Here is a 26,304-nt window from a genome sequence, read left to right as displayed (position 1 = left end):
TTGCAGTAGTTACTTGACCTGGACTTTGACACAGAGAACTAATCCACGGCACTCAGCAGCAAGGGATCGAGGGCCAGAGATCCACCCCCCCGGACTTCCCAGGAGCAACGGGGTCCCTGCACATCCCTGGAGGGTACGTTTCTAGGGCCTGGACAGGCTGGGGAGTAGCCACGCTGCCCGCCCTCCCACGCAAGCCCCCTGCAGCGGGAAGCTCTCGCAACCAGGGAACCTGGGTTTGGTTCGCTTTATATGCAAACAGACACCTCCCAACCCGCACTCTGTGCCCCATCCCTACATGGACAGCTGTGCCCTGCATGCTGCCCCTGGCCGTCCCCTCTCTATGCAGATTGGATCAGTCCCTGCCCTGGCGCTCACCCCTGCCCTCCCATCGGGCTGAGTCCCATGTCTGAGCCCAGTGAGGTTCCCCACGCTGGAGTTCTGACCCCACTGGGCCACGCCCTCCTCAGCCTCTCGTCTTGGGCTCTGCAGCAGGTGCATCTGGGTCAGCTCAGCCTTAGGCACCAGCAAAGCAAGCAGCTGGCAGGGGCCTGTGGCCCCACCCAGCTCTGCACCCTCCCCCATCAGCCGTGACAGGTCAGGGAGAGCTGGTGGCCCTGCGTATGGGAAGGGCAGCGCTGCCCCGGCCGGCTGAGCTCCTGCAGCTCTGCGTCCCCATCCCTGAGCAGCACAGACTTACCCATGAACGATCCCAGGCTGCAGATCAGGCTGAAGAAGCAGCTCTCTGGAGGGAAGGTGCCACACTTGCTGGGGAAAGGAGACAGGGCCTGTTAGAGACGCCACACGGCACCAGGCCTTGGGTGGGCCACTAGCCCAGGGGAACCAGGCCTGCCCAGGGGAACCAGGCCTGCTGGCAGTGCCACCAATAGCTGGGGCAGCTGCCCTCCTAGCCCTGGCCTTGCTGCCCCACTTGCTCCCTCCATTCCCCCTGGCTGATTCATGGCCATTTGCCGTCCCCTCCCCCTGCAGGCAGTGTGGTGCTCCTGGCTGCCTAGATGTGGTGCTGCAGGTGCACAGGGCAGGGTCTCATCAGGAAGCGCTGGAGTGGGATGGGCTGCTCACAGCTGGCACACCCCCACACTGCACGGGTACCATGCTGCAGCCAGGTCCCTGACGGGCTGGACTCGCAGAGGGGTGCTTGGTGGAGGCAGGAGGTTCTTCACTCCTTTGGTGCCCCCCTGCATCCATGGGAAGCTCTCACCTCCAGGCCACAGGACCAGGGCTGGGGCCCATTCCCAGCGTGGGTGCCACAGAGGGACGGTGGGATGGGGGGAGGTACTACCCCTCAGCTGAGATTCTTGGAGCTGCTGTCCTGGCCAGCACCCCTGAGCTGCCAAGCGGGAGGGTGGGCGCTATGGCTTAGTGACATGGTTGCTGGGGCATTGCCTGCTCCACCCATGCCCTCAGAGAGTGTCCTGCCATAACCTGCCCCCTCAGAGCGCCCCCCACAGGGCGAGGGATGCTGCATAGAACACCAGCTGCTGCCCTTGCATCTTCATGCGCCGCAGAGCCATGGCCAGGTGTTCAGGGGCGGAGACGGGCTGCCCAGGACGGCAGGGCATCAGCCACATGCACTGTGCCTGGCAAAGGGGAGGGCTCGGGAGCGCCTCACTTCAGGTGGGTGTAGGCAAACCAGCACTTCAGACACAGCCCCTGAGGCTAGCCACCACACGCACACGCCAGGGACCCCTCCCTTCCTGTGCGAATCATCCCTGCCTCCCCCCCGTGCCCAGCTCCCTGCCCTCCCCAGATCAGGACTAGCTGGGAGGCTTGGAGGGGGCTGGTGTGAGGACTCCCTGGGCAACAAGCTGGCCCAGCAGAAGCCCTGGGGCAGGCGGTATGGGGAGGCTGGAGCTCCAGGCCGTCTCTCCGCAGCTGGGAGCGAGCTAGAGCCTCCAGCGAGCATTTGACCTTTCCCCCACTTCGCAAACAGGAAGCCAAGGGGAAATTCCAACCCCAGCGCCCACTTCTACTTCATGCAAGCCGTCCCCTTCCTCCTCTGCCACAGGCGCTGTGGAGCCCGGCCTCCCATCCCAGGGCGCACACACACACACACTGCTCACACACCCAGTGTGCCACAAACACACACAGACACTGCTTACACCCTGTGTGCCACAAACACACACACACAGCTCACCCCCTGCGTGCCACAGACACATGCGCTGCTCACACCCCGTGTACCACAAACACACACACGCCACAAACACACACGCACTGCTCACACACCCAGCATGCCACAAACACACACACTACACACACACACGTGCCACAAGCACACAGATGCACTGCTCACACACCCAGGATGCCACAAACATAAATGCACTGTTCACACACCCAGCATGCCCCCCCCCCACACCCCATGCCACAAACACATGCTCAGGGGGTCCTTTCTGCAAGCACTCGCAGTCACCACAGAAATGCCCCAAGACACTTTCCCAGAGACCCCTGCTCCATGCACCCAGCACCCCCTCCATTCCCATGTGTGTACGCCACCCCCCAGCCACAAACCTCTGCACAGAGCCCATCAACCACACACTACAAACACACGCCGCCCTTCCACACAGAGACCAGCTCCACGCAGACCAGTCACCCCTCCCCCAGATCACTGGGGCGCGGGGTTGGAGCACCAGGCTTCCCAACGCTGCAAGCTCCACAGTGCTACAGCCACGGAGATGCCTCCAGACCTCAGCCTAACCCCACCCCACAACCTGCCCTGGAGCCGTTTCCCCTCTTGCTCCTCAAAAAGGATCCTGTTAATGACTGGCAGGAATCTAGCCTGGACTCACAGGTCCTGCCAGCTGCAGGGTTTGCCCACCAGCTGCTACGGAGCCCTGACCATCACCCCCACTCAGCACTGGAATCGCCCAGCTGCTGCTAACCGAGACACAGCCACAGGGTGACCTCTCTGGCCGCAGAGCCCCAGGGGCACCAGCTCAGCAGCACCCACAAGCACCCACTGGGAAGCAGCTCCGAGCTTGAGTGCCAGTCCTAGCTCCCGAGCCACATAAGCAGCAGGACACCTTCAGTGCAGGCTCTGCCAGCCAGGTCAGTTCAGCCCAGTCCCTTCCCTCCATCTGCCAGACCGGCTCCCTGCCCAGCTACGCTCTGTCCCCAGCACCTGCTCAAGGGTGGGCCTGGGAGCCAGCAGAGCTACACCCCTATGGGTTGTTCTCCGGGCCCCCAGCAGTAGCATGGGATGGCAGCAGCGCCCGGGCAATGCCACCCCTCCTACCCACTGGCTCCCGGTCTCGCTCCCTTTCCGTTCGCAGCGTGCTGCCAGGGGCAGACAGGGCTGGGAGCTCATCGCTAACAAGCACTTGGCACTCACGAGGCAGCTGAGATCCGCCACCTCAGGCAAGAGGGAAAGTTGTCAGCAAGACGCTGCAAGCCACAGGAGCACAGCTCCTGGCAGTTCCAGGAACAACCTGCCCCCCACCCACAGTTCCAGGAACCGCCCACACAAGTGCACTGGACCGGTTCAGCAGGCACTGGATTGCTGTGCCATTTAGGGGCATTTTTGCTCTTACCTGACCAGAGGAATGTGATCCAGAGTGCAGCACGAAATGGGGCCGTCCAGCCCACAGGACTGGTTATAACTCCTGGGGAGAAGGGAACAAGACACCTTAGATAAGGGGTCAATACTTGTCGGGCACCAGACTTGCTGAGCCCACCAGCTTCTGCAGATTTTAAGCCTTTGTTAAAATAAGTTTCCCAGCCCTGCTGGCTGCAGAGAAAACCAGCCCAACGTGACTCCATACAGTGCCATCTGCCTGCGTCTGCAGCCAGGCTGACACAGCTCAGAACTGGGGCCTGACCTCAGCTGGCTCAACGGGACGCCCGCACAGAAGCTTACCAGTGACATGTCAGTGCTGCTAACGATTTTGCTGTGAATCGTTTCAGCAAAACTCTTTTAGCTACTCTGGGGTTGGGGGCAGAGTCCCCCCTGCCCCCAGCCTGACCCCTCTCCAGTTTCCCCAGGATCACTACAGACAGCATCAAGCACAACTCAAGGGAGCTCTGCGGTTCAGCTCACGTGGCATCTGGATGCTGCTCCAAACAATCAGAAGCTCTTGGACCCGCTAAGCTGAGCTGTCAGGCTCCCTGGGGAGATGCCACAGGCAGGACGCTGCCCGCTGGCAGGGGTTGACCCCTCTGCTTCCAGCAGGACCCTGGAAGCTTAGAAGCCCCCGAGAGAGTTACAAATGAACCTGCGTCCATCCTCTGGACAGGCTCAATCCATGTCCCGGGAGAAGCTGCAGGGCAGTTTGAGTCTTGGGCTGACGTTCAGATCAGCTCTCCTTTTATCCAATCAGATTTGCCCAGCTGAGTCCACAGTCCTGTGCCAAGAAGCGGCTCATGGAGCAATACCCATTTGGACGGCTCCAGTCAAACAACCCCAGGGCCAGGGACCAGGATGGGTTTCCTGCAGCAGTTTAGTCCCCATCTCCCAAGAGCAGATGGAGACGGGCTGCCCATTAACTGTGCCCATGCAGTCCGGGAAAGGGGGCGTAACTCCTTCCTCCCCATCAAACAAAACCAGAGAGACAGCAACGCTCCTGTCTGCTCACTAAAGCCACACGTCAGTGAGGAGCAGCACGGGCAAACGTGCGGGGATCCCCGTTTCACAGCACGCTCCCCAAGGAGCCCTGAAGAGCCAGGAAGGTGGGCTGAAGATAAAGCCAGAGGCCTGATGGGACCTCTCCCCAGGGCTCCTAGCTGTGTGCATGCATACAGCCCCTTCCACAGCTGGCTGCTCGCTACATGGAAATGGCCCATGGTTCATGCCTGGGCAAATGAGTCCATCTTGTGGCCCATCCCCACATGCCTTGGAGAGAGGTGACTCTCACTAAGGCCTGGTCTACACTACGAGTTTAGGTCGAATTTAGCAGCGTTAAATCGAATTAAGCCTGGACACGTCCACACGACGAAGCCCTTTTTTTCGACTTAAAGGGCCCCATTAAACCGGTTTCTTTACTCCACCTCTGATGAGGGGATTAGTGCTGAAATCGGCCTTTGCGGGTCGGATTTGGGGTAGTGTGGACGGAATTCGACGTTATTGGCCTCCGGGAGCTATCCCACAGTGCTTCATTGTGACCGCTCTGGACAGCACTCTCAACTCAGATGCACTGACCAGGTAGACAGGAAAAGCCCCGCGAACTTTTGAATTTCATTTCCTGTTTGCCCAGCGTGGAGAGCACAGGTGACCATGCAGAGCTCATCAGCACAGGTAACCATGATGGAGTCCCAGGATCGCAAAAGAGCTCCAGCATGGACCGAACGGGAGGTACGGGATCTGCTCGCCATATGGGGAGACGAATCAGTGCTAGCTGAACTCCGTAGCAATAAACGAAATGGCAAAATATTAGAAAAAGTCTCAAAGGCCATGAAGGACAGAGGCCATAACAGGGACGCACAGCAGTGCCGCATGAAAATTAAGGATCTAAGGCAAGCCTACCACAAAGCCAGAGAGGCAAACAGAAGGTCCGGGGCAGAGCCGCAAACATGCCGCTTCTACGCGGAACTGCATGCCATGATAGGGGGTGCAGCCACCACTACCCCAACCGTGTGCTATGACTCCATCAATGGAGAAACACGCAACAGGGAAGCGGGTTCGGGGTACGAGGAAGATGATGATGAAGACAATGAAGATAGCTCACAGCAAGGAAGCGGAGAAACCGGTTTCCCCAACAGCCAGGATATGTTTATCACCCTGGACCTGGAACCAGTAACCCCCGAACTCACCCAAGGCGTGCTCCCAGACCCTGTGGGCACACAGGGGACCTCTGGTGAGTGTACCTTTGTAAATATTACACATGGTTTAAAAGCAAGCATGTTTAATGATTAATGATTAATTTGCCCTGGCAATCGCGGCCAGTACAGCTACTGGAAAAGTTTGTTAACGTGTATGGGGATGGAGCGGAAATCCTCCAGGGACATCTCCAGAAAGCTCTCCTTCATGTACTCCCAAAGCCTTTGCAAAAGGTTTCTGGGGAGGGCTGCCTTACCCCATCCGCCATGGTAGGACACTTTACCACGCCAGGCCAGTAGCACGTAGTCTGGAATCATTGCATATCAAAGCATGGCAGCGTATGGTCCCGGTGTTTGCTGGCATGCAGACAACATCCATTCCTTATCTCTCTTTGTTATCCTCAGGAGAGTGATATCATTCACGGTCACCTGGTTGAAATGGGGTGATTTTATTAAGGGGACATTCAGAGGTGCCCGTTCCTACTCGGCTGAACAGAAATGTTCCCCGCTGTTAGCCACGCGGTGGGGGGGAGGGGTGAAGTGATCATCCCAGAGAATTAGGTGTGGGGGGGGTAGTTGGGTTTGTGCTGCATGTTAACCCGGAAACCCCAGCCCCTCCTTTTACATTGCAAACCCATTTTAAATGGCCAACCCAACAGGTGCTTGGTATGGGAAATGAGGGCGCTGCTGTTTGAAACCATTCCCACATGTTATGAAGGTTAAAAAAGCCAAAAGACTGTGGCTTACCATGGCTGCCAGCAAGCCGAAATCTGTTGCCTGGCACTCCGTGAGTGATCTCTCACACCAAACCGGCAGGCCCTCAATACAAGAGGAAAAATGCGACCTTGTAACGAAAGCACATGTGCTGTGTAATGTGAACAGCAAAATTTAACGTGAAAGAGTGTACCCATTGTTCTCTAAAACGTGTCTTTTTTAACCACCTCTCCCTTCTCCTCCACCAGCTGCAAATGTTTCTTCTTCGCAGAGGCTAGTGAAGATTAGAAGGAGAAAACGGTGGACTCGGGATGATATGTTCTCGGAGCTCCAGATGTCCTCCCACGCTGACAGAGCACAGCAGAATGCGTGGAGGCAGTCAATGTCAGAGTGCAAAAAAGCACAATATGAATGATAGGAGAGGTGGCAGGCTGAATCGCGGGCTGAAGAGAGCAAGTGGCGGGCTGAAGAGGATAGGTGGCGTCAGCTTGCTGACAGAAGGCAAGAATCGATGCTCCGGCTGCCGGAGCATCAAACTAATACGCTCCAGCGTATGGTTGAGCTGCAGGAAAGGCAGCAGGAGCAGAGACCGCCGCTACAGCCCCGGTGTAACCAACAGCCCTCCTCCCCAAGTTCCATAGCCTTCTCACCCAGACGCCCAAGAACGCGGTGGGGGGGCCTCCGGCCACCCAGCCACTCCACCCCAGATGATTGCCCAGGCATCAGAAGGCTGGCCTTCAATAAGTGTTAAAGTTTTAAAGTTTTAAACTGCAGTGTGTCCTTTTCCTTCCCTCCTCCCCCACCCCTCCCGGGCTACCTTGGCAGTTATCCCCGTAGTTGTGTGATGAATTAATAAAGAATGCATGAATGTGAAGTAACAATGACTTTATTGCCTCTGCAAGTGGTGCTCGAAGGGGGGAGAGGAGGGTGGTTAATTTACAGGGAAGTAGAGTGAACCCTGCTGTACTCTTCTAACCGCCCTGGTGTCTGGCTGCGCGTAATCAGCGGCCAGGCGATTTGCCTCAACCTCCCACCCCGCCATAAATGTCTCCCCCTTACTCTCACAGATATTGTGGAGCGCACAGCAAGCAGCAATAACAATTGGAATATTGGTTTCGCTGAGGTCTATCCGAGTCAGTAAACTGCACCAGCGTGCTTTTAAACGTCCAAATGCACATTCTACCACCATTCGGCACTTGCTCAGCCTGTAGTTGAACAGCTCCTGACTACTGTCCAGGCTGCCTGTGTACAGCTTCATGAGCCATGGCATTAAGGGGTAGGCTGGGTCCCCAAGGATAACTATAGGCATTTCAACATCCCCAACGGTTATTTTCTGGTCCGGGAAGAAAGTCCCTTCCTCCATCTTTTGAAACAGACCAGAGTTCCTGAAGACGCGAGCATCATGTACCTTTCCCGGCCATCCCACGTTGATGTAGTGAAACGTCCCTTGTGATCCACCAGGGCTTGCAGCAGCATTTAAAAGTACCCCTTGTGGTTTATGTACTCGGTGGCTTGGTGCTCCAGTGACAAGATAGGGATATGGGTTCCGTCTATCGCCCCACCACAGTTTGGGAATCCCATTGCAGCAAAACCATCCACTATGACCTGCACATTTCCCAGAGTCACTACCATTGATATCAGCAGGTCTTTGATTGCGTTGGCTACTTGGATCACAGCAGCCCCCACAGTAGATTTGCCCACTCCAAATTGATTCCCGACTGACTGGTAGCTGTCTGGCATTGCAAGCTTCCACAGGGCTATCACCACTCACTTCTCAACTGTGAGGGCTACTCTCATCCTGGTATTCTGGCGCTTCAGGGCAGGGGAAAGCAAGTCACAAAGTTCCATGAAAGTGCCCTTATGCAAGCGAAAGTTTCGCAGCCACTGGGAATCGTCCCACACCTGCAACACGATGCGGTCCCACCAGTCTGTGCTTGTTTCCCGGGCCCAGAATCGGTGTTCCACGCCATGAACCTCCCCCAGTAACATCATGATTTGCACATTGCTATGGCCTGTACTTTGTGAGAGGTCTATGTCCATGTCAATTTCCTCATCACTCTCGTCGCCGCGCTGCAATCGCTTCAATCACCTCCTCGCCTGGTTTTGCTTTGGCATGTTCTGTCCCTGCATATACTCCAGGACAATGCACGTGGTGTTCATAGTGTTCATAATTGCCGCGGTGATCTGAGCGGGCTCCATGATCCCAGTGCTATGGCGTCTGGGCTGAAAAAAGGCGCGAAACTATTGTCTGACGGAGGGAGGGAGGGGTGAGTGACAAAGGTGGCTGTGCATCAGGGAGAAACACAAACAACTGTCACACAGAATGGCCCCCCCAAAGATTGAACTCAAAACCCTGGGTTTAGCAGGCCGTTGATTTCATGGAGGGAGGGGGAAGCAAATGAATACAGAACAAATCTGGTCCATCTATCTTTTACATCTTAGGCTGGCAGCAGACGGTGCAGCATGACTGATAGCCATCGGCATCTTCTGGGTGCTTGGCAGAAGATGCTGTATTATGATTGCTAGCCATCATCGTCAAGACGGTTCAATAGGACTGCCGGCAGGACTGAGTCTCCAGGAAACAAAACATGTCTGCCCAGGTGCCTCTGACCCAACTCACTGAGGAATACGACGATGATGGATACCAGTCGTAATACACCATCTACTGCTAAAAGGCAATTAGCTGCTGCTGTGTAGAAATGCAGTACCACGTCTGCCGGCACCCAGATGACATATGGTGACGGTGAGCTGAGCTGAGCGGGCTCCATGCTTGCCGTGGTATGTTGTCTGCACAGGTAACCCAGGTAAAAAGGTGCGAATCGATGGTCTGCCGTTGCTCTGACGGAGAGGGAGGGGCCTGACGACGTACCCAAAACCCCCCGCGACACTGTTTTTGCATCATCAGGCATTGGGATCTCAACCCAGAATTCCAATGGGCGGCGGAGACTGTGGGAACTGTGGGATAGCTACCCACAGTGCAACGCTCCGGAAGTCGACGCTAGCCTCGGTACTGTGGACGCGGCCCGCCAACTTAATGCACTTAGAGCATTTTATGTGGGGACACACACAATCGACTGTATAAAACCGATTTCTATAAAACCGGCTTCTATAAATTCGACCTAATTTCGTAGTGTAGACATACCCTAAGAGGATTTACAGCTACAGCCTCTCTGTGCAGGCAGGGAGGAGTCACACATGGCTTTTTGCAACCAGTGGGTCTATTGCCCCTTGATGGAAACCGGAGCAAGAGGCCAGGGCAGGACCAGGGCCAAGGGCAAGTCCTGAGTCAAGCTCTCATCGCAGAGAAAAGAAAGGCCAGGATAACAGCCAGAAAAATCGCTCAGAGAGCCAGACGCGATCAGAGGGAGCTGTGGGGAAGTGCCAGGATGGAACACAAGCCAAGGGGCCAGGCCAAACCCGGGGCAGGATTTATAGCTTTGGCCAATCAGCCAATCAGCAGTCGCTGTCGGCAAGGGACCAGAACGGCCAGGTCAACGGGCAGAGCTGGGAAACCTCCTGAACATAAGACCGGAAGGAACCTCGTGGGCAGCAAGTCCAGTCCCAGCCCCCACACCGCCATCGTGAGGAGAGGACGAGTGGCCTCCCTGAAATCAGACAGACGACGAGCACAGCTGCCACTTCTCAGCTGGCCCCAGCCCCAGGAATGCCTATGAACAGCGATGGCCACAGCCCCAATTCCTGGGCATTGTTACAGACCCTCCAGGGGAACTTGGAACCACCTGACCTCAAATGGGCCCCCAAATGCTGCGCTCTCACCCTGGACATGGTCCCAGGTGGGGAGAGGGACGGCTGTCGAGTGGGGGAGTCTATACAGCTCTCGAATGCTGGAGCAGACGGGCACGCACACACCCCTCCATGGGCGAGCTGCTTTCCCGTGGGTCCTGTCTTCACGTGGCAGGGCACACACGTGCCCCGGGAAGCTCTGCAGAAGCAGTGGGGCGAGGAAGGAAGGAAGGAAGGGGGCCCACACCTCTTCCCATTTGACCTTCTGAGGCCCCTCCCAGCTGCTCCAGACAGACAGGTCTCTGTGTGTGCAGTGGAGCTGTAGCTGCGCGGGTCCCAGGTCTCCATGTGGCAGCCAGTGGAGAAAGCCAGCTGCCTCTAGGAGAGCCGTGCATGGCAGGGTTCAGATACCTGCTGCTGTGTGTGAAGCTCGTCAGACTCGCAGGGTTGGCTCCGGCTGCTCTCTCATGTGGCTGCTGAGTTTCCATTGGCAAAGGTGATGGTTTCTCCAGGTCCTCCTAAACGGCTAGTGCTGACACCCAGGGATCTCCTGGCCCCAGTGCCTCCTCCTCACCCCCTCTGAGTGTGGGGCAGATGCACAGGAGAGGCTGTGTGCGCAGGGCAGCCACTGGGACCCATGAGCTGCCCAAGGTAAAAACTGACCGCGTGTCATCACACAGAATGAGCTGGTGCTGAGACAGCCTCCCACGCTGCCAAATTCTGCCATGGCAAAGCATCAGAAACCCCATCCCACAACAACGGCGCAGACACCTGGCGACCCCGTCCCCTCCGCTACAGCGCAGCTGCCCGGCGACCCCAACCCCTTCGCTATAGCACAGCTACCACACTACCCCATCCCCTCCGCTACAGCACAGCTGCCCGGCGACCCCGACCCCTCCGCTACAGCGCAGCCGCCTGGCGACCCCGATCCCTCCGCTACAGCGCAGCCGCCCGGCGACCCCGACCCCTCCGCTACAGCGCAGCCGCCCGGTGACCCCGACCCCTCCGCTACAGCGCAGCCACCACACAACCCTGTTCCTCTCCGCCACAGCACAACTGCCCGGCAACCCCGTTCCCCTCTCCAACAACGCAGCTACCATATGACACTGTTCCCCTCTGCCACATCACAGCCGCCCGGCAACCCCGTTCCCCTCCGCAACAGAGCAGCCACCACACAACTCCATCCCTCCCGCTACAGCACAACCACCACACGACCCCGTCCCCTCCACCATAACACAGCCACCACACGACCCCGTCCCCTCCGCAACAGTGCAGCCACCACACGACCCCATTCCCCCCCGCCACAGGACAGCCACCACACGACCCTGTCCCCTGCACTACAGCACAGCCACCACATGACCCTGTCCCCTGCGTTACAGCGCAGCCACCACAAGACCCCGTTCCCCTCCGCTTTGGCGCAGCCACCACATGACTCCGTCCCTCCCGCTACAGTGCAGCCACCACATGATTCCGTCCCTCCTGCTACAGCGCAGCTACCCAGTGACCCCGTCCCCTGCGCTACAGCGCAGCCACCACACGACCCCGTTCCCCTCCGCCAACACGACCCCGTCCCCTCCACAACAGCGTAGCCACCACATGACCCCGTTCCCCTCCACCAGAACACAGCCGCCACATGACCCCACCCCCTCCGCAACAGCGCAGCCACCACAAGACCCTGTTCCCCTCCGCTACGGCGCAGCCACCACACGACCTTGTCCCCTGCGCTACAGTACAGCTGCCCGGCGACCCCATTCCCCTCTGCAACAGAGCAGCCACTCTGCTCCTCCACAGGGCTGCCCTTTGAGCACAGGAATCCATTGGCTCCAGGGCAGAAAGGGCCAATTGCCCCCGGGTGGGAAAGGAACCAGCCTGCCCCTAGTTCTGCCACCACAAACCAGCCAGACGCAGCAGCAGACGCAGAGGCCAGGCCAGCGGGTCCTGAAGAACCTGTTAACAATCCTTTCACCCCAGTTCCTTGGCAGGCAAAACAACACATGGAGCAGAGAAGGCCCTGGGTCCTCTGAGCCAAATCCAAGCCTACCTGGGCAGGCCCTGGGCTCCTGTGCTGCCCTGTCCCCTCCAGGAACTGAGCCAGGGACCCCAGCTCCTCTGCCATCTCTCATCAGACAGATCTCCCCAAGCCAGTCACCAGCACTGAGCCCTCACAGCAGGCCCTAGGGATGGAGGAGAGCTGGCCAGGCCAGTGCAAGGAGGAGAGACCTTCCAGAGTTGCAGGAAGGCTGGGCTGTACGAGGTCTCTTCCCTTGGAATCAGTTGTGCCCCCATGCCGAGGAGGCAGTGCCCACAGTAAAGAGCCTAGGCAGCATCCAGGCGAGTTGGGGCATTAACCCCACACACCTGGCCAAATGCCACCTGGGTGGTTACATCTTGCTGCTTCTGTTCTCCCTGGATTGTTCAGCTGGATGTGGTAGCATTCTTCACTTCCTGTCCTAAAACTGTCACTGTGCACTGTGAAACAGCTCTCATGCTCCACCCCAGAGAAGGCTTCAGATGAATAACCACTGCTTACATTGACACAAATCTTGTTGGGAAGCAGTTCAGGTTGCTATGTGTATGTGTGTACACACACACACACACACACGTGCACACAAGCAAGGAAATGGAAAGTTAACCCACCTAACAGCTAATGCGATATTGGGATGCATTAGGCGAGGTATTTCTAGTAGGGACAAGGAGGTGCTGCTTCCGTTATACAAGGCGCTGGTGAGACCTCATTTGGAGTACTGTGTGCAGTTCTGGTCTCCTATGTTTAAAAAGGATGAACTCAAACTGGAACGGGTACAGAGAAGGGCCACTAGGATAATCCGAGGAATGGAAAACCTTTCCTATGAAAGGAGACTCGAGGAGCTTGGTTTGTTTAGCCTAACCAAAAGAAGGCTGAGGGGAGATATGATTGCTCTCTTTAAATATATCAGAGGGATAAATACCAGGGAGGGAGAGGAATTATTTCAGCTCAGTACCAATGTGGACACGAGAACAAATGGATATAAACTGGCCGTGGGGAAGTTTAGGCTTGAAATCAGACGAAGGTTTCTAACCGTCAGAGGGGTGAAATTTTGGAACAGCCTTCCGAGGGAAACGGTGGGGGCAAAAGACCTCTCTGGCTTCAAGATTAGGCTAGATAAGTTTATGGAGGGAATGGTTTGATGGGATAACATGATTTTAGTCAATTAGGCAATAACATGTCATCGCTAGTAAAATGAGGGTCCGGCTGGAGAATCTTGCCTGTATGCTCGGGGTTCTACTGATCGCCATATTTGGGGTCGGGAAGGAATTTTCCTCCAGGGTAGATTGGCAGAGGCCCTGGAGGTTTTTTGCCTTTCTCCGCAGCATGGGGCAGGGGTCGCAAGCTGGAGGATTCTCTGCGACTTGAAGTCTTTAAATCACGATCTGGAGACTTCAACAGCTGAGTTAAGGAAAAGTGGGTGGGTCAGCTTTTGTGGCCTGCATCATGCAGGAGGTCAGACTAGATGACCATAATGGTCCCTTCTGACCTTAAAGTCTATGAGTCTATGAGTAACAGCACATACCCTCTCCTCCTGCATCCCCCACCATTACCACAACTACTGGACACCACAGCCCATCCATGTTAACCTTAACTCTGCCCTTTCCTGCCCTCTGCACACACCCCTCAAACAGGTTATCCCCCCATCCCCTAGTGCTGGCAGTTGTGGATGTTGGCTGCAGCAGTGGTTGTTGGCAGCAGGCAGCTTGGTAAAGGGTTGTGTGCAGAAGGGAGTGATGAAGGACTGGCATCCCCAGGGAAACACGTTCCAGCCCAGAGATGGCTGCAGGGGAGCCATTCATGTGTCTTACCAGCAAGGGATGCAGGGAGAGACAGTCACACCTCTAACATTCCACACTTACACAGCCCTTGTATGATCAAAGCATTATACAGACATTATTCACCCTCCCGACACCCCTGGCAGTAGGAGAGTGCTATTATCCCCATTGCACAGATGGAGAAACTGAGTCACAGAGCATGGACATGACTTGCTCAAGGTCACCCAGGGAGTTGGTGGAAGAGCTGGGAGTAGAACTCTGGACAACCCTGACTTATGACCCTTGGCTCATTAATCCAGGCAAAGCAGGAGAGGTGGGGAGGGGAGGGAAGGTGTGGGGGACAGAGCAGGAACCCATCTGTCTGGGTGGGATGGGGTTAGACTGGGCTGTTCAGGGTGGAAAGAGCAGGTCTGTGGGGGAAGTGGGGGGTATGGGCAGAAGTGTTACCTCAGGGAGCTCCATCGATTTTCAGGAAGCTCAAAGCTTGGACAGGCCTCCAGACAGGGTGATGGGGAGGGCTCCAGCAGAGCGGGGGTGGGAGAGGAAGGGAGGGGTAGGAATTCCCTGAACATGCACTGCTGTCCTCCCCTGCCTGCTGCAAAGGAACAGAACCCCCTGCAGCCAGGCTCCTGGCAGCCCAGAGCCCTGGGAACCTGCCCCAAAGCCCCCTCCCCTCATCTGCTGACAGAACAGGGCAAAACATCTCCTCCCAGTCTCAAGGGGAAGTGGCGCTGCTCAGGCTGCTCGCAGGCCCCCCGGGGCCCAGTGGATCCACCCCCCTCCCACCCCAGGTTGCTGCTCCCCATCCGGCTCCTGTGCTAAATGGTCATGACAGATTTCTATAGCGTCCTTCAGGCTGGACTCCCAAAGCACCCAGCAACAAACCCACCAGAAACTGCATGCTGGAGCTGCTGCAGCCACCTCTGGGCCAGAGCCTGAGAGCTGTTCAGCAGCACACAGCAACACTGCACAGCCATTGAGGATGGAAAGTGGAGAAAGCCACCATGGCCAAGTGACCATGCAGGTGGTTGACAGAACACAGCTACCAAAGCCGAGACCCCAATTTCTCCAGAAAAGGGGCGGGGGGAGGGGAGGGTTCATGTCCACAAGGGACAAGCGGCTGGGTTTTAGGTCCCAGCTGAAAGTGCCCCTAGTACCACGTTTGGACACTGGTTCTGTACTGACTCAGGAAACAGCAGCAATTCCTGCATCACCTGAGCCGGCCCTGCAGGTCTCCCAACCAGGTACCAAACAGGCTGGGAGACCAGGCAGGATCCTGGCCTGGGGGGGTTGGCTCCTGGCTCTGTCCGGCTCAGAGTGGGCCTTTGCCCTCTCCACCACCTCTTCCGTGCTCACTCCCAGGGCCCTGCCACCCAGCAGGGAGGCTCAAAGCATAGGCTTGCCAAATCCGGCTGGGCAAAGGGCAGTTCATTCCCACTGATTTGCACAGCTCTGCCTGCAGATGGCCTGAAACAAGGCTATAGTGTAGAGAGCCCCAGCTACTCCCCCAGGCCCTCCTTTCTGCAAATGGCCCCTCTGGAGCTGGAGTGGCTTAGCAGAGTGCCTGTCACAGCAGGACTCCCAGAGACTGTCCAGTACTCCTGACCCCAGAGCTGCCTCTCAGAGCTGCAGGGCTAAGGCTGGATTGGGGCAGGGGGTCCCAGAGTGTGACCAGACAGCAAATGTGAAAAATCGGGACGGGGGGTGGGGGGTAATAGGAGTCTATATAAGATAAAGACCCAAAAATCGGGACTGTCCCTATAAAATCGGGACATCTGGTCACCCTAGGGTCCCAGAGGGCTGCAGGATCAGGCCTCTTCCCTTACCATCCGACAGAAGTGATGTGTGAGCTGCTCCGAGCTTGGCCAGGGAACGCAACAACAGCACCCTGGGAGATGGGCCAGGAATGCAGGAGCTGGCGAGGTGGCAGGGGGCCTTGGTCAATTGCTTACTCAGCTAACAGTTCCCTCTCCGCCCGCCAGCCATCCCAGGGAGGCACCGCTCTCCCCTCAGCCCAGCGGGAGCTGAGTGTGGCAGATATTTACCTGCAGATCCCAGCCACCCTAGGGCTCCTGGCATGGAAACAGCTTGGAGGCACGGGGCTGTCCCTCAGGCCAGGCCACATGACGGGCTCCAGCTGGAGGCAGGACCATGCCCCCGAGCTCTCTCCCAGACTTGGGGGGGTGGGGGAGCCAGGGAGGGAGGAAGCTGGGACAGGGCCCGCCAGACCCCTACAAAGATCTGAAATCAGGTCACTTCCCACTTTGATCGACTTCTGCTGTAACACTTTCAGGCACTCCCCTCATCCGCCGCACAACCCGCTCCCCCTGGGCACCCACCCCCAGCCCTTCCCTGGCAGACACACAAGCACCCTCCCATACGGGCGTACACCCAGCATTCACACACACATGTACCACAGCCACAGCTCCGCAAACCCCAGCAGCACCGACACCGCCCACTCAGGGCTCTATAGGCACAGCGGGCCTCGAACCCGTGTCTTCCAGCTCCAGAAACACAGGCCACAGGCATGTGAGTTGGAGGTCTATGTCACACAGCTAAGCAGTTTAGATTCTCCCCGATAGACGGCAGTAGACCATTACGGCTGGGATTTCAACAGAACCACAGGGTGTCTGGCACCCAGTTCCCTTAGGACCCAGGCTCCCAGCCTAAAATTCCATCTGACCTTACAGATGGAGGCCTCCTTCTCAGCTCCATAATTAAGGCTGAGTTTCGCAGTTAAAAGAAGGTGTTGTCTTTGCTAGGCATAAATAAAAACAAAGGCTGGTGGTTCTCAGAACTCCGCCGTGTACTAGAGAGCTCAATCTCTGTCTTACCGGCGAGTTACAACTGAATCTGTTTGGTAATCACAGAGTTAAAAAGGACTTCCCTTTGGAAAGATTAGAATTGGCATTTTTTCAGACCCTTCTCGTTTCCATGTGGCTCTGTTTTCCAGACATGAAACCTCAGAGACGGGGAGTTAAGCAGTCTCTCCTGCATAGGTTTGGGTTTGTTTTTTCAAAATTAAAACCAAGTTCTTTAGCATTACTCATCGTCAGCATTCTGTTTATGCTATGAAGCCAATGGAGAAAAATGCGTTTGTCTGAAGACAAAATAAAATATTCTGCAGGAAATAGCAGTGTATATTTTTTTTCCTTGCACCGAGAGCTGTGTACACCAGCCAGAATATACTAACCCATTGCTTCTACCTCTGAGCTCTTTACGAGACACGGCAAAGCCAAAAGCCATTCAGAGAAATGTCCAAATCGAGTCAATTTTCTAATCCCCACCTCTCCCGGACACCTGGTCCGATCTGTCCATAACTTTCCAGAAAGGTCGACCCTCTGCTAAGATCTGCCAGGAGAAGCTGCAAGGTCGGTTTGGTTTTGGCAAAGTTGGGGGAGGGGTACGTTCAGCCTCAACAGAGCAAAGCAGCGAGTTCCAACCTTTTCCATGGAGACTCACACCCCTCTACGATTCCCTTAACTGCTTATTTGCAGACTTTTTCATGCTCTGGGGGGTTTGAGTGGAAACCTTCTAACAAGGGTTACATTATTTACTGGAGCCGCCTTACTCACATATTGACCATGTTCTGGTGGGGGGCTTTATATAGCACCAGTCACACGGCCAGATCCTAAAGGGCTTTGAACGCTCGAGGCTCATCCTGCAGGCTCCTAACACACGTGACTAGCTTTACTCATATCGGCAGCTCCCTTGAAGCCAGTGGGCCTGCTGACACCAATCAGGTTACTCAAGGGCGGAAAGGTTTGCAGGACTAAAGCCCTTAATGAATGAGCTCTACGCCAGGCTTGCCTTGCCCTGCCAATGAGCCACAGCAGGTGACTGTTTCACAGCAAGGGGCGGCGCCGCCCCGCAGGTCAGGGGAGGAAGTGACGTGTACCACGTTTCATTGCAATGGCAGGGGGAGGTGGAGTGTAGCAGGCCAAGACCCCCAAAATAACACCCTACAACACAGCGCCCCCTAGCGCCATGCTGGAGCATGGCTTCAATACCACAGCTGAAGGGGGCCACCTCCTGAGTCAGCAACACTACCTGCTGCTGAACATAGGCCTTTGCTGGAGATCCCCCATCCATGTACTGCCTAGGCCTGACCCTGCTTAGCTGCTGAGACTGGTTAGGATTGTAACCCATCGGGCTCTGGCTTCTCTACAGTCTGTCTCTGCCCAGCATGTGAACAATCCACCAATCCCCCCTCACCCTACCCCACCTCCCAGAGTCAGAGGGCCTGGGGTGGGGCATATTGGTGAAGAGAGGACCTTAGCGACCCGGAGCCAGGTCTAAAGGACAATCTGGGTCTGGATGTGGGGAACAGGCCCTCTGTGGAGACATGCCATGGAGGGGAACATACTGGGCCCCGCAATCAACAGGACACCAGCCTCCAGCCCTAGCAGCCCCCCCACACTACTCCACCACCAGGCTGCGATGCTGGTATTTGGGGCCAGCTCTGGTAAACAGGAGCTGATCCACACGAAATGACAAGGACCAAGAAGGACCTGGAGTTTCCCCATCACCCGTCTAACCTGATCAGCAACCGCTTTCCCTTTGATTTGCTGGGCAAGGCCAGCCTTGGCCGGAACTAGGTCGGAGACAGAATGCCTGTGTGCGGGCTGGGTCACTGACCTCAGCCCAACCCCCAGCAGCTAGGCCGTGGGGAGAGGTACTGTGTCGCCACACCCTCCCACACACCTGCCCGCATGCAGGAGCGGCCACCAGCTTTTTTGCCGCCCTAGGCGGCGGAAGGTCCCGCCCCCGAAATGCCGATGACGACCGGGGCAGCCGAAGATCCGGCCACCGCGGTCGCCGCCCCCCAAATGTTAGCACCCTAGGCGACCGCCTAGGTCGCCTAATGGGTTGCGCCGGCCCTGCTCGCATGGCCTTGTGTCTCGGTGCCAGCACAGGCCTTTCCGCCCTGCTCAGAGAAGGACCTGCCATGACAGGCTCCGCAGCCAGTTGGTGGAGACCCCCTCCCAGCCAACAAAGGTCCCATCCCACCAGGGCTACTTACCAGTTGTGGACTGGGCAGATGTGGTTGTTGGAGAGTGCCATGGCATACCTATAGGAGAGAGAAGAATGCCTGGGTTAGTTCAACCTTCGATCCTCACTAGATCACCCCACCCACACCCCTTCCAGCCCATCACGCCACACCCCCAGCAGCACTTCCTCAGGGAGATGCACAGACTCAGGGCAGCAGCCACAGGCAGCCTCTGGGAGCGTCTCCCAGAGCAACTGAGCGGCACTGGAATGCTCTAGCTCGGAGAGTGACCCCACGCTCCCAGCCGTGGTTTACACAGCCTATTGATCGAGACTGAGGGAAGAGGGCTGGATCCGTGAAGAGCTCGGATTGATTCCCACTGCCCCTAGGACCTTCAGGGGGGAGGGGGATTGCTACATTAAGAGGATCACCCTCCATGCAGGTCAGTGTGTCGCTCCCGACGGGTGTTAGGAGAGGGCAGCACTATAATAACTAGGCTGGACGACATCAGCTCGAATTCACTGAGCAGCAGAGGAACAGGACAGGGAGAACCTGATCTCAGCTGTATGCCCCAGGGTGGGGACGCCTGGCCAGAGCACCTGAATCGGTATCTGGTCACAGCATCTCCCTGGCTGCAGCAAGGAGCCTGCACAGCTACCCTTAGAGCCACCCAATGGTCTCACCTGCCGTTCACCACCTGCCAAACCATCACTGCTGCATTTCCCTGTTGCAGGAGGACCATGGAAAGCCCCGGAAAGCAGAGTCTAGTCTAGCCACTGTGGTGCTGAATAGGAGAGTTCTAGCAGAGGGGTGCCGATCCCTACTGCCATCCAGATCCCCCAGAGTGGCACAGGGACCCTCCTCTCCCAGCCCCCAGGAATCTCTGGTACCCCAGCAGCGTTCTCCCCAGGCTTGCCCTCCACAACACACCCACTCACCAGGGCTTGTGCTCTCCCCAGCATTTCTGTCTCTTTCCCCTGAGATCCTCCTGGCCCCCTTCATTTCCAGGGGCAAATCCCCTCCATTCCCTGCAGACTGGATTGGGGAGCAAAACTCTCCATCTCGTGCAGCCCCCAGGGTTCTCTGCCCTCTTTGCACAGTCGCTCCCCGACCTCGGTCTAGACTGTTTCCCAAGCACCAAGGGGCATCTCCTGGCAGCAGCTGGCACACACCCAAACACATTCTCCCTCTGACCCCATGCTGTCCGCCGCCTCCTCCGGGCCGAGCGTCGCTCCCCCACTGCCATGGAACCTCCAGGCCCTAGCGCTCCAGCCGCCTGCCCAAAGCAGGAATCTCCGGCTGTTTCAGCCAGCCAGACTCCTCTAGGGAAAGGGCTCAGTGTGTCCCTCTCACATGCACAGTCCAGTCCTCCAAACACACCCTCCCGCACCTCGGTGACACCCACAAACACAGGGAGAGAGAGGATTCATTCACAGGCACGTCAAGCTGCATTTACAGATGGCTGCCCCTTGGGATCCAGGGCTGGCTGCCAGACAGCGCTGGGCAGCTGGGCTTGGATCACAAATTAGCCACGTGGCTCATTAAAGGCAGGAGTGTCAATCACTCAGAACTCAGTGGCTGCCAAGGTAGCCAAGCCCAGTTACAGTGATGAGTCTAAGAGGGTTGCCCAGGAGGGACAGGTGGGCAGCTTGGTTCATGGGCCTTTCCCAGGGAGAGGCCGGGATGCTGGAGAGACTGAACAGTCAGACAAGCAGGCACTGGGCCCAATGCTGCTCAGGGCTGTGCTACTCCTCACTAGCCTCTTGGAGGCGCTAGGGCGCAGGCCCGCAGTCCTTGTGCATTCCCAACGCCTGCTGATGTTGGGGGCACAAAGATGCAGGATCAGGGTCTCCCAGGGGTAGCGCACTAGTGACCAGCGCAGGGGACCAGGGATTAGGTCTCCTACTCTCTTACCAACTCTGAGGGATCTTGGGATAATCACTTAGCCTCAGTATGCAGCTGCAGAATGGTTAATGCTTCCCGGAAGGCACAAGGCCTAATGGTTAGCGTCTAACATGCTCCAAGGCCCTGGGGGGGGGGCTGGTGGTTCTCCACGATCTCTTTGCGCTGACCCTTCTGCACCAGTTCCCGCTTCGAGAAGGGCAGCTTGGTGCTTGGCCGGCCCTAGAGCATCGGGCGGATCCTGCCCTGGGCTGGCTCCAATTGTGGGCAGCTGCTGACGCTAACGATGACCAACACCCGTTAAAAATAGGCACAAGCACCAGTAAGAAACCTCTCTAGTTACCACGGTGGCCACGTAACATCCCAGGGTACTAGGGGCGTTGTACAGACAGCCAGGCCTGAGGGCAGCACTGCTGGGACACCCACAGGCAGGGCACCGCTGCCTGACGTACCTCACTTGAGGTGCAATTCCATAGGGCTACAGGGTCCCAACCTCACCCCAGGTCCTGCTCTCCCTTCCCAGGGGCTGCTGTTAACTCTTAGCACCCCGCTAACTCCCTCCCTGCTCCCAGAACAGGCATCATCAGCAGCTCATCCCAATGCACCACGAGCCCAGCTGGGGTAGCGTAACTAAGCAGGCAGATCACCCAGACCTTCCGGCCCTGCCCCTCCAGCGCACAAACCGCCGTTTCTCCTCCAGTTTCTTTATATCACACACACACCCCCGCCTTGCTCTCCCACAGGAGCTTCCTGTCCTGTTCCTCTGCCGGACTCTCTGATGTGCACAAGCTGGGGTCTGTCAGTGGAGCAGCCAGCTCAGCATGACAGGTGACAATGCCAGAGGTGCAGAGGACCTGGCTGGATTTTCCCATCCCGGGGCATCTGTGGCATTGGCATTTCGAGGGCTTCTTCCGACCGGCACAGCGACCCCGTCAGGCGTGGAAGCCACCGTCACTGCACGGTGCTGAAGCCATCTGGAGAGAGCAGCACTCAATGCATTTCTGCTCCCCTTCTATGACCCTCCGGGTGCAGCAGTTGCTACAGCAGCCAGAGGCAGCTTTAGCCAAGACAGCTCCTCTGGGGGTATTTGGCCCATGAGAATCAGCCCTGAGGACACAGCCAGGGACTACGCACATCTGAGGGAAGGGCTTGGAGAAAGGGAGCCTCAAGGGAGCTCTCCAGAGAGGACTCCAGGTAAGGCTCTGCCCTGAAGAGGGGCTGTCAAGGTGCCATTGGGGAGTCCTCTCCACGGGTCCGTCTGCACTGCAATCGGCAGACATACCTGAGCTGGCTTTCAACTAGCCAGACCAAAGCTAGCTCCAGGAATGATATCAGTGAAGCTGATCATTACTCCTGAGTCACAAGGGGCAGACACTGCCACTGTTACTCCAGCGAGTAGATCTAGCTAGATCTTAGCTAGCTGAGGTACGTCCACACTTGCTGCAATCCCACATGCCCGGCTGGAGTTCACACATACTCTCAGTGGCTCCAGGCCACCTGGGCCCAGTTCACAGGGCCATGACATCCCAGCGCTGAAAACTCCCCCTGGGCTCTGCAAACCTCCCCCAGCCCCCAGGCTCCGTGCTCCCCGCATCGCCGGGACAAGGTTCTGCCAGCGATGCAGGAATCGGACATGCCTCCAGATCTCATGCTCTCACCTGCGCTGGATCTGCAGGGCTGGCCGGAGTAATCAGCAGCCCTGAGGCTGGAGCCACACGAGAAACAGGTCTGCTCAGCACCCAGGGGCTGTTTGTCCACAGTAGGAGCAGCCTTGGGCAGCGAAGGCCCCAGGTTGACACTTACTGCCAAGAGCAAGAGCTGCAGCCTCCCCTTTCCTATCAGTTTCAGCAGCAGCCAGCTGGGCAGTGCTGTGGGTGGGAGGAACTACATTGTCCCCTCTTATACGTATGGGCAGGTGAATGGCACTGAAGACCCTTCACCAGGCAACATTCATTGGAGGCCTAGTTTATTTACAAGGGTCACTTAGGCAGGGTGACTGATGCACTAGCGTCATTACTGACCAGATCCACACTGTTTTATAGGGCTAGGAAGCCAGCAGCCCATGGATGACACCTGAGCCCCTACAGGAGAGGCTGTGGGTGGAGGCATGCAGAGGTCCTAGGTGAACACACAAGGCTGTGGATGCATATCAGGGGGAGGATGTGTAAGGAACTGAGAACACTGCACATCTCTCTCCTGTCTTCAATACGGGTCAGGCCAATTGGCCTGGCCGGAAAGGCCCCACAGGATCCAGTTTTGGATATTGCACTCCTGGATTGGACTAGGATTATTAATACAATTCTAGCGTAGCAGCATTGCAGAAGTCAGAGAACTCCGAGACGCTATGTGTTGGTCGTCTCAGCTAGCCAGATGCCTGAATTCAGTAGCGTGTACAGGAAGTAGCTTTATCCATGGCAAGTCACTTAAAGCACAGTGATGTAGGAACCTAGGCATTGCCAGACCGGATCGGACCAACAGTCCATCTAGCCCTGTAATCCTGTCTCCTGTCCAGCTGCAACAAAGGAAGATAAAGACACCACACCACACACCTGAAACCTCACTTCAGTTTCCAGATGGGGGCAGGGGGTTCATTATCCTCACTCTGGAGTTTGCTGCATTTTCTTCAACTTTGCATCAATCCACAAAGCTGCCAGGGCTCCCAGGAACCCAGAGCATTTGAGACAGAGTTAATTCAGCGTTAATTCAGAGTGGCTCCAATACCAGCAGGGTCACGGGGGCTGAAAGGCTCCAACAATGGGTAATGATAAAAAGCAACTGGGAAGTGGCCTGTTTGATTCCACAGCTTCAGCACAAGGCAGCTACTAATGGTTGGGGAGGACAGGAAATCAGGAGCCCCAACGAAGACGACACCAGACACCACCGAGAGACTTGGAGATTAGAAACATGGGCAAATAAACTGTGATTCAACTTCACATGGGGGATAGGAGGGGGAAGCAGGAGAGTTGGGGAGAAGCTGAGGCATGACACAGGACAGCAGATTAGATGAGCTGGACAGCAAGAGAGATCAAAGCATCCTTGACTGGTAACCGAGCAGGGAGGCGACAGTCAGCGTCTGGCTTCAGGATGACCACGCCCAGAACACACCTTTCAGTTCTGGGCACCGGAAAGACACTGACCCATTTGCAGGGAGCTCAGAGAAGAGCAGTAAAAATGAGCTGGAGCAATGGATTCAGGAGAAGGGATTAAACACGTCCGGCTTGGCAGAGCCACTAGGGAGGGTGATTGAAGTCTGAAAGTACGGGAGGGGAGTACGGAGGCGAGAAGAAGTGGAATTACTGGAATTACTTAGTGCAGCGAACAGGGTGTAAAGGGAGCTCAGCTCAGTTAAACTAGGAAAGGGGAAGGCTTGGCTTCGCTCAAGAGAAAAATTCCTGGCAATGAGACATGTTATCCTTTGGGAATCCTCCCTTGGGAAGAGGCGAAAGACCCATCGCCTGGGACCTTTCAAATTTGCCTTGGCAAGAATCCCGGGAAGTTCACGGCAGTGACTAGTCCTGCCTGGGGGAGGAGAGAGGGCTGATTTAAAGAGGTATTCTCCATCTGTAATTCCTACTGGCACAACCCACAGCAGGCACAAGGTGTGGGTACATCGAACCTTCAGCATCTGCTGCTAAGCTTGCTACAGGGCTGGCGAGCCCGAGACACTGACATCTCCCCTAGCCCACGCAACCCCCTGACAAGGTGACCCAGAGCCTTGAGCTGTGCTGTCCAGCTAAGACACTGAAAGGAGCATAAGCCCTCCGCCCATCTCTTCATCAGCCCTTCCAATCCACCCACCTCTTCCCCTCCAACCCACCTGCCTCGGGGCTCCCCTAGCCCAGCCCGATTTGCAGGATGGTGTCCCACCTGTAGCTTTCCCAGAGACCTCGGTTGGCACTGATCACCCATGGGGGGCAGTGATGGGATGATTGCTGCCTAGGGCCCACTAGGGGGCAGTGATGGGGGAGGATCAACAGGCAGTGTGTGTGGGGGGGAAATTACTGCCCAGAGCCTAGGGCCCCCATGGAGGCAGTGATGGGGGGATCACCAGGCAGTGATGGGGGGGGGGAAATCGCTGCCTAGGGCCCCATGGGGGCAGCGATGGGGGGCAATCGCTGGACAGGGCTCGCTAGGAGGCGGTGATAGGGGGGTGGAGGAGAGAATTGCTGCCCAGGGCCCCCATAGGGTGCAGTGATGGGGGAGGAATCACCAGGCAGTGATAGGGGAGAATCGCTGCCCTGAGCCCCGATGGGGTTAGTGATGGGGGGAATCGCTGCCCAGAGCCCAAGGCAGTGATGGGGGGGATCGCTGGACGAGGCTCACTAGGGGAGAGGGGAGAATTGCTGCCCGGAGCCCAGGGCCCCCAAGGGGGCAGTGATGGGGGAAATCGCTGGACAGGGCTCACTAGGTGCAGATACTGTGGAATCGCTGCCCGGAGCCCAGAGCCCCATGGGGACAGCGATAGGGGGTCGCCGCCCCGGGCTGGGCTCCGATGTCCGCGCTCCCTAGCGCCCCCCAGCCCAGTACTTACACGATCCACATGCCGGTGATGGTGACGGTGGGCAGGGTGACGGGCAGGATCCCCCAGGCGGGCATTCTGGTCCCGGGCAGCCAGCAGCGGCCGGGGCGCGGGCCGGGGTCCAGGCGGGGCTCCCCGGGGGCTGCTCGTCCGAAGCTCGCCCAGAATCAGCCTCCCCATCGGCGGCCCGGCCCGGCGCAGAAGCGGGACGGGGCTGCCCGTGTGCCCGGCCTCAGGGACCCGGCCGGGAGCGGGGCGCGATCAGCGGGAGCGCTAGAGCCCGCCCGAGTCGAACTCCACTTCCCCAGCGAGCAGCAAGCTCTGGGCCGGCGGGAGGAGCGACCCCGGCTCGGGACGGCCCCGCCCCTGCCCCAGCAGGCAAGTGTGCGCGGCGCCGGCCGGGGAACCCGGGGCGCTTTCCCCGCGGGGCAGGCCGGGTCCCCGTAGCTAGGCAAGCTCCACCTTGTCAGGAATCCTGGGGCCCTCTCCGGGTGGGGCCCCTCGTTGGCTCTGGGCCGGGGGTACCTAGCATGGGCCCTGCAAAGTCACTGCCCTAGAGAGGGACCTGCGGCTGCTCTGGCTTCTGCCCCAGGAGGGACGTGGTATGTAACCAGCTGACCCCCGAGCACTGTCCAAGCACTCCCTCTCCAGTGCACTGGAGGCAGGGCTGGGGTCCCCGCCGACCGGCCCAGCGCTCACAGCAAGCCAGCTCCGGGGGGTGGAGCTGCTGGAGGGGGCCCAAGTCTGAGCAAGTTAGAGCAACAGGGAGCCGGCTCCCTCCAGCAGCTGTAGGCAGGGCCCTTTGTCTGTCTCCCACTTAGGGTGACCGGATGAGAGGAAGAAAATATCGGGACGGGGGGGAGGT

At 57.4% G+C, this 26,304-nt stretch overlaps 1 protein-coding gene across 1 annotated transcript in view; it reads right to left on the bottom strand.

The window, feature by feature from the left end:
- The window catches only part of LOC135881874 (transmembrane protein 150A-like), a 36,448-nt gene extending 10,932 nt beyond the window's left edge, over positions 1-25,516 (bottom strand). Inside the window, exons 1-4 of the mRNA XM_065408596.1 lie at positions 25,452-25,516; positions 19,052-19,099; positions 3,546-3,617; positions 698-765 (exon numbers count right to left, since the gene is read on the bottom strand). Of these exons, the coding sequence (XP_065264668.1) occupies positions 698-765; positions 3,546-3,617; positions 19,052-19,099; positions 25,452-25,516 (253 nt within the window). The remainder of the gene's footprint in view (positions 1-697; positions 766-3,545; positions 3,618-19,051; positions 19,100-25,451) is intronic.
- Between the last annotated feature and the right edge of the window lie 788 nt (positions 25,517-26,304).

The sequence above is a fragment of the Emys orbicularis genome, chromosome 7, assembly GCF_028017835.1.
Source record: "Emys orbicularis isolate rEmyOrb1 chromosome 7, rEmyOrb1.hap1, whole genome shotgun sequence".
Lineage (NCBI taxonomy): Eukaryota > Metazoa > Chordata > Testudines > Emydidae > Emys > Emys orbicularis.
Note: the sequence above shows the minus strand (reverse complement) of the source record. Positions and strands in the feature narration are given on the sequence as shown.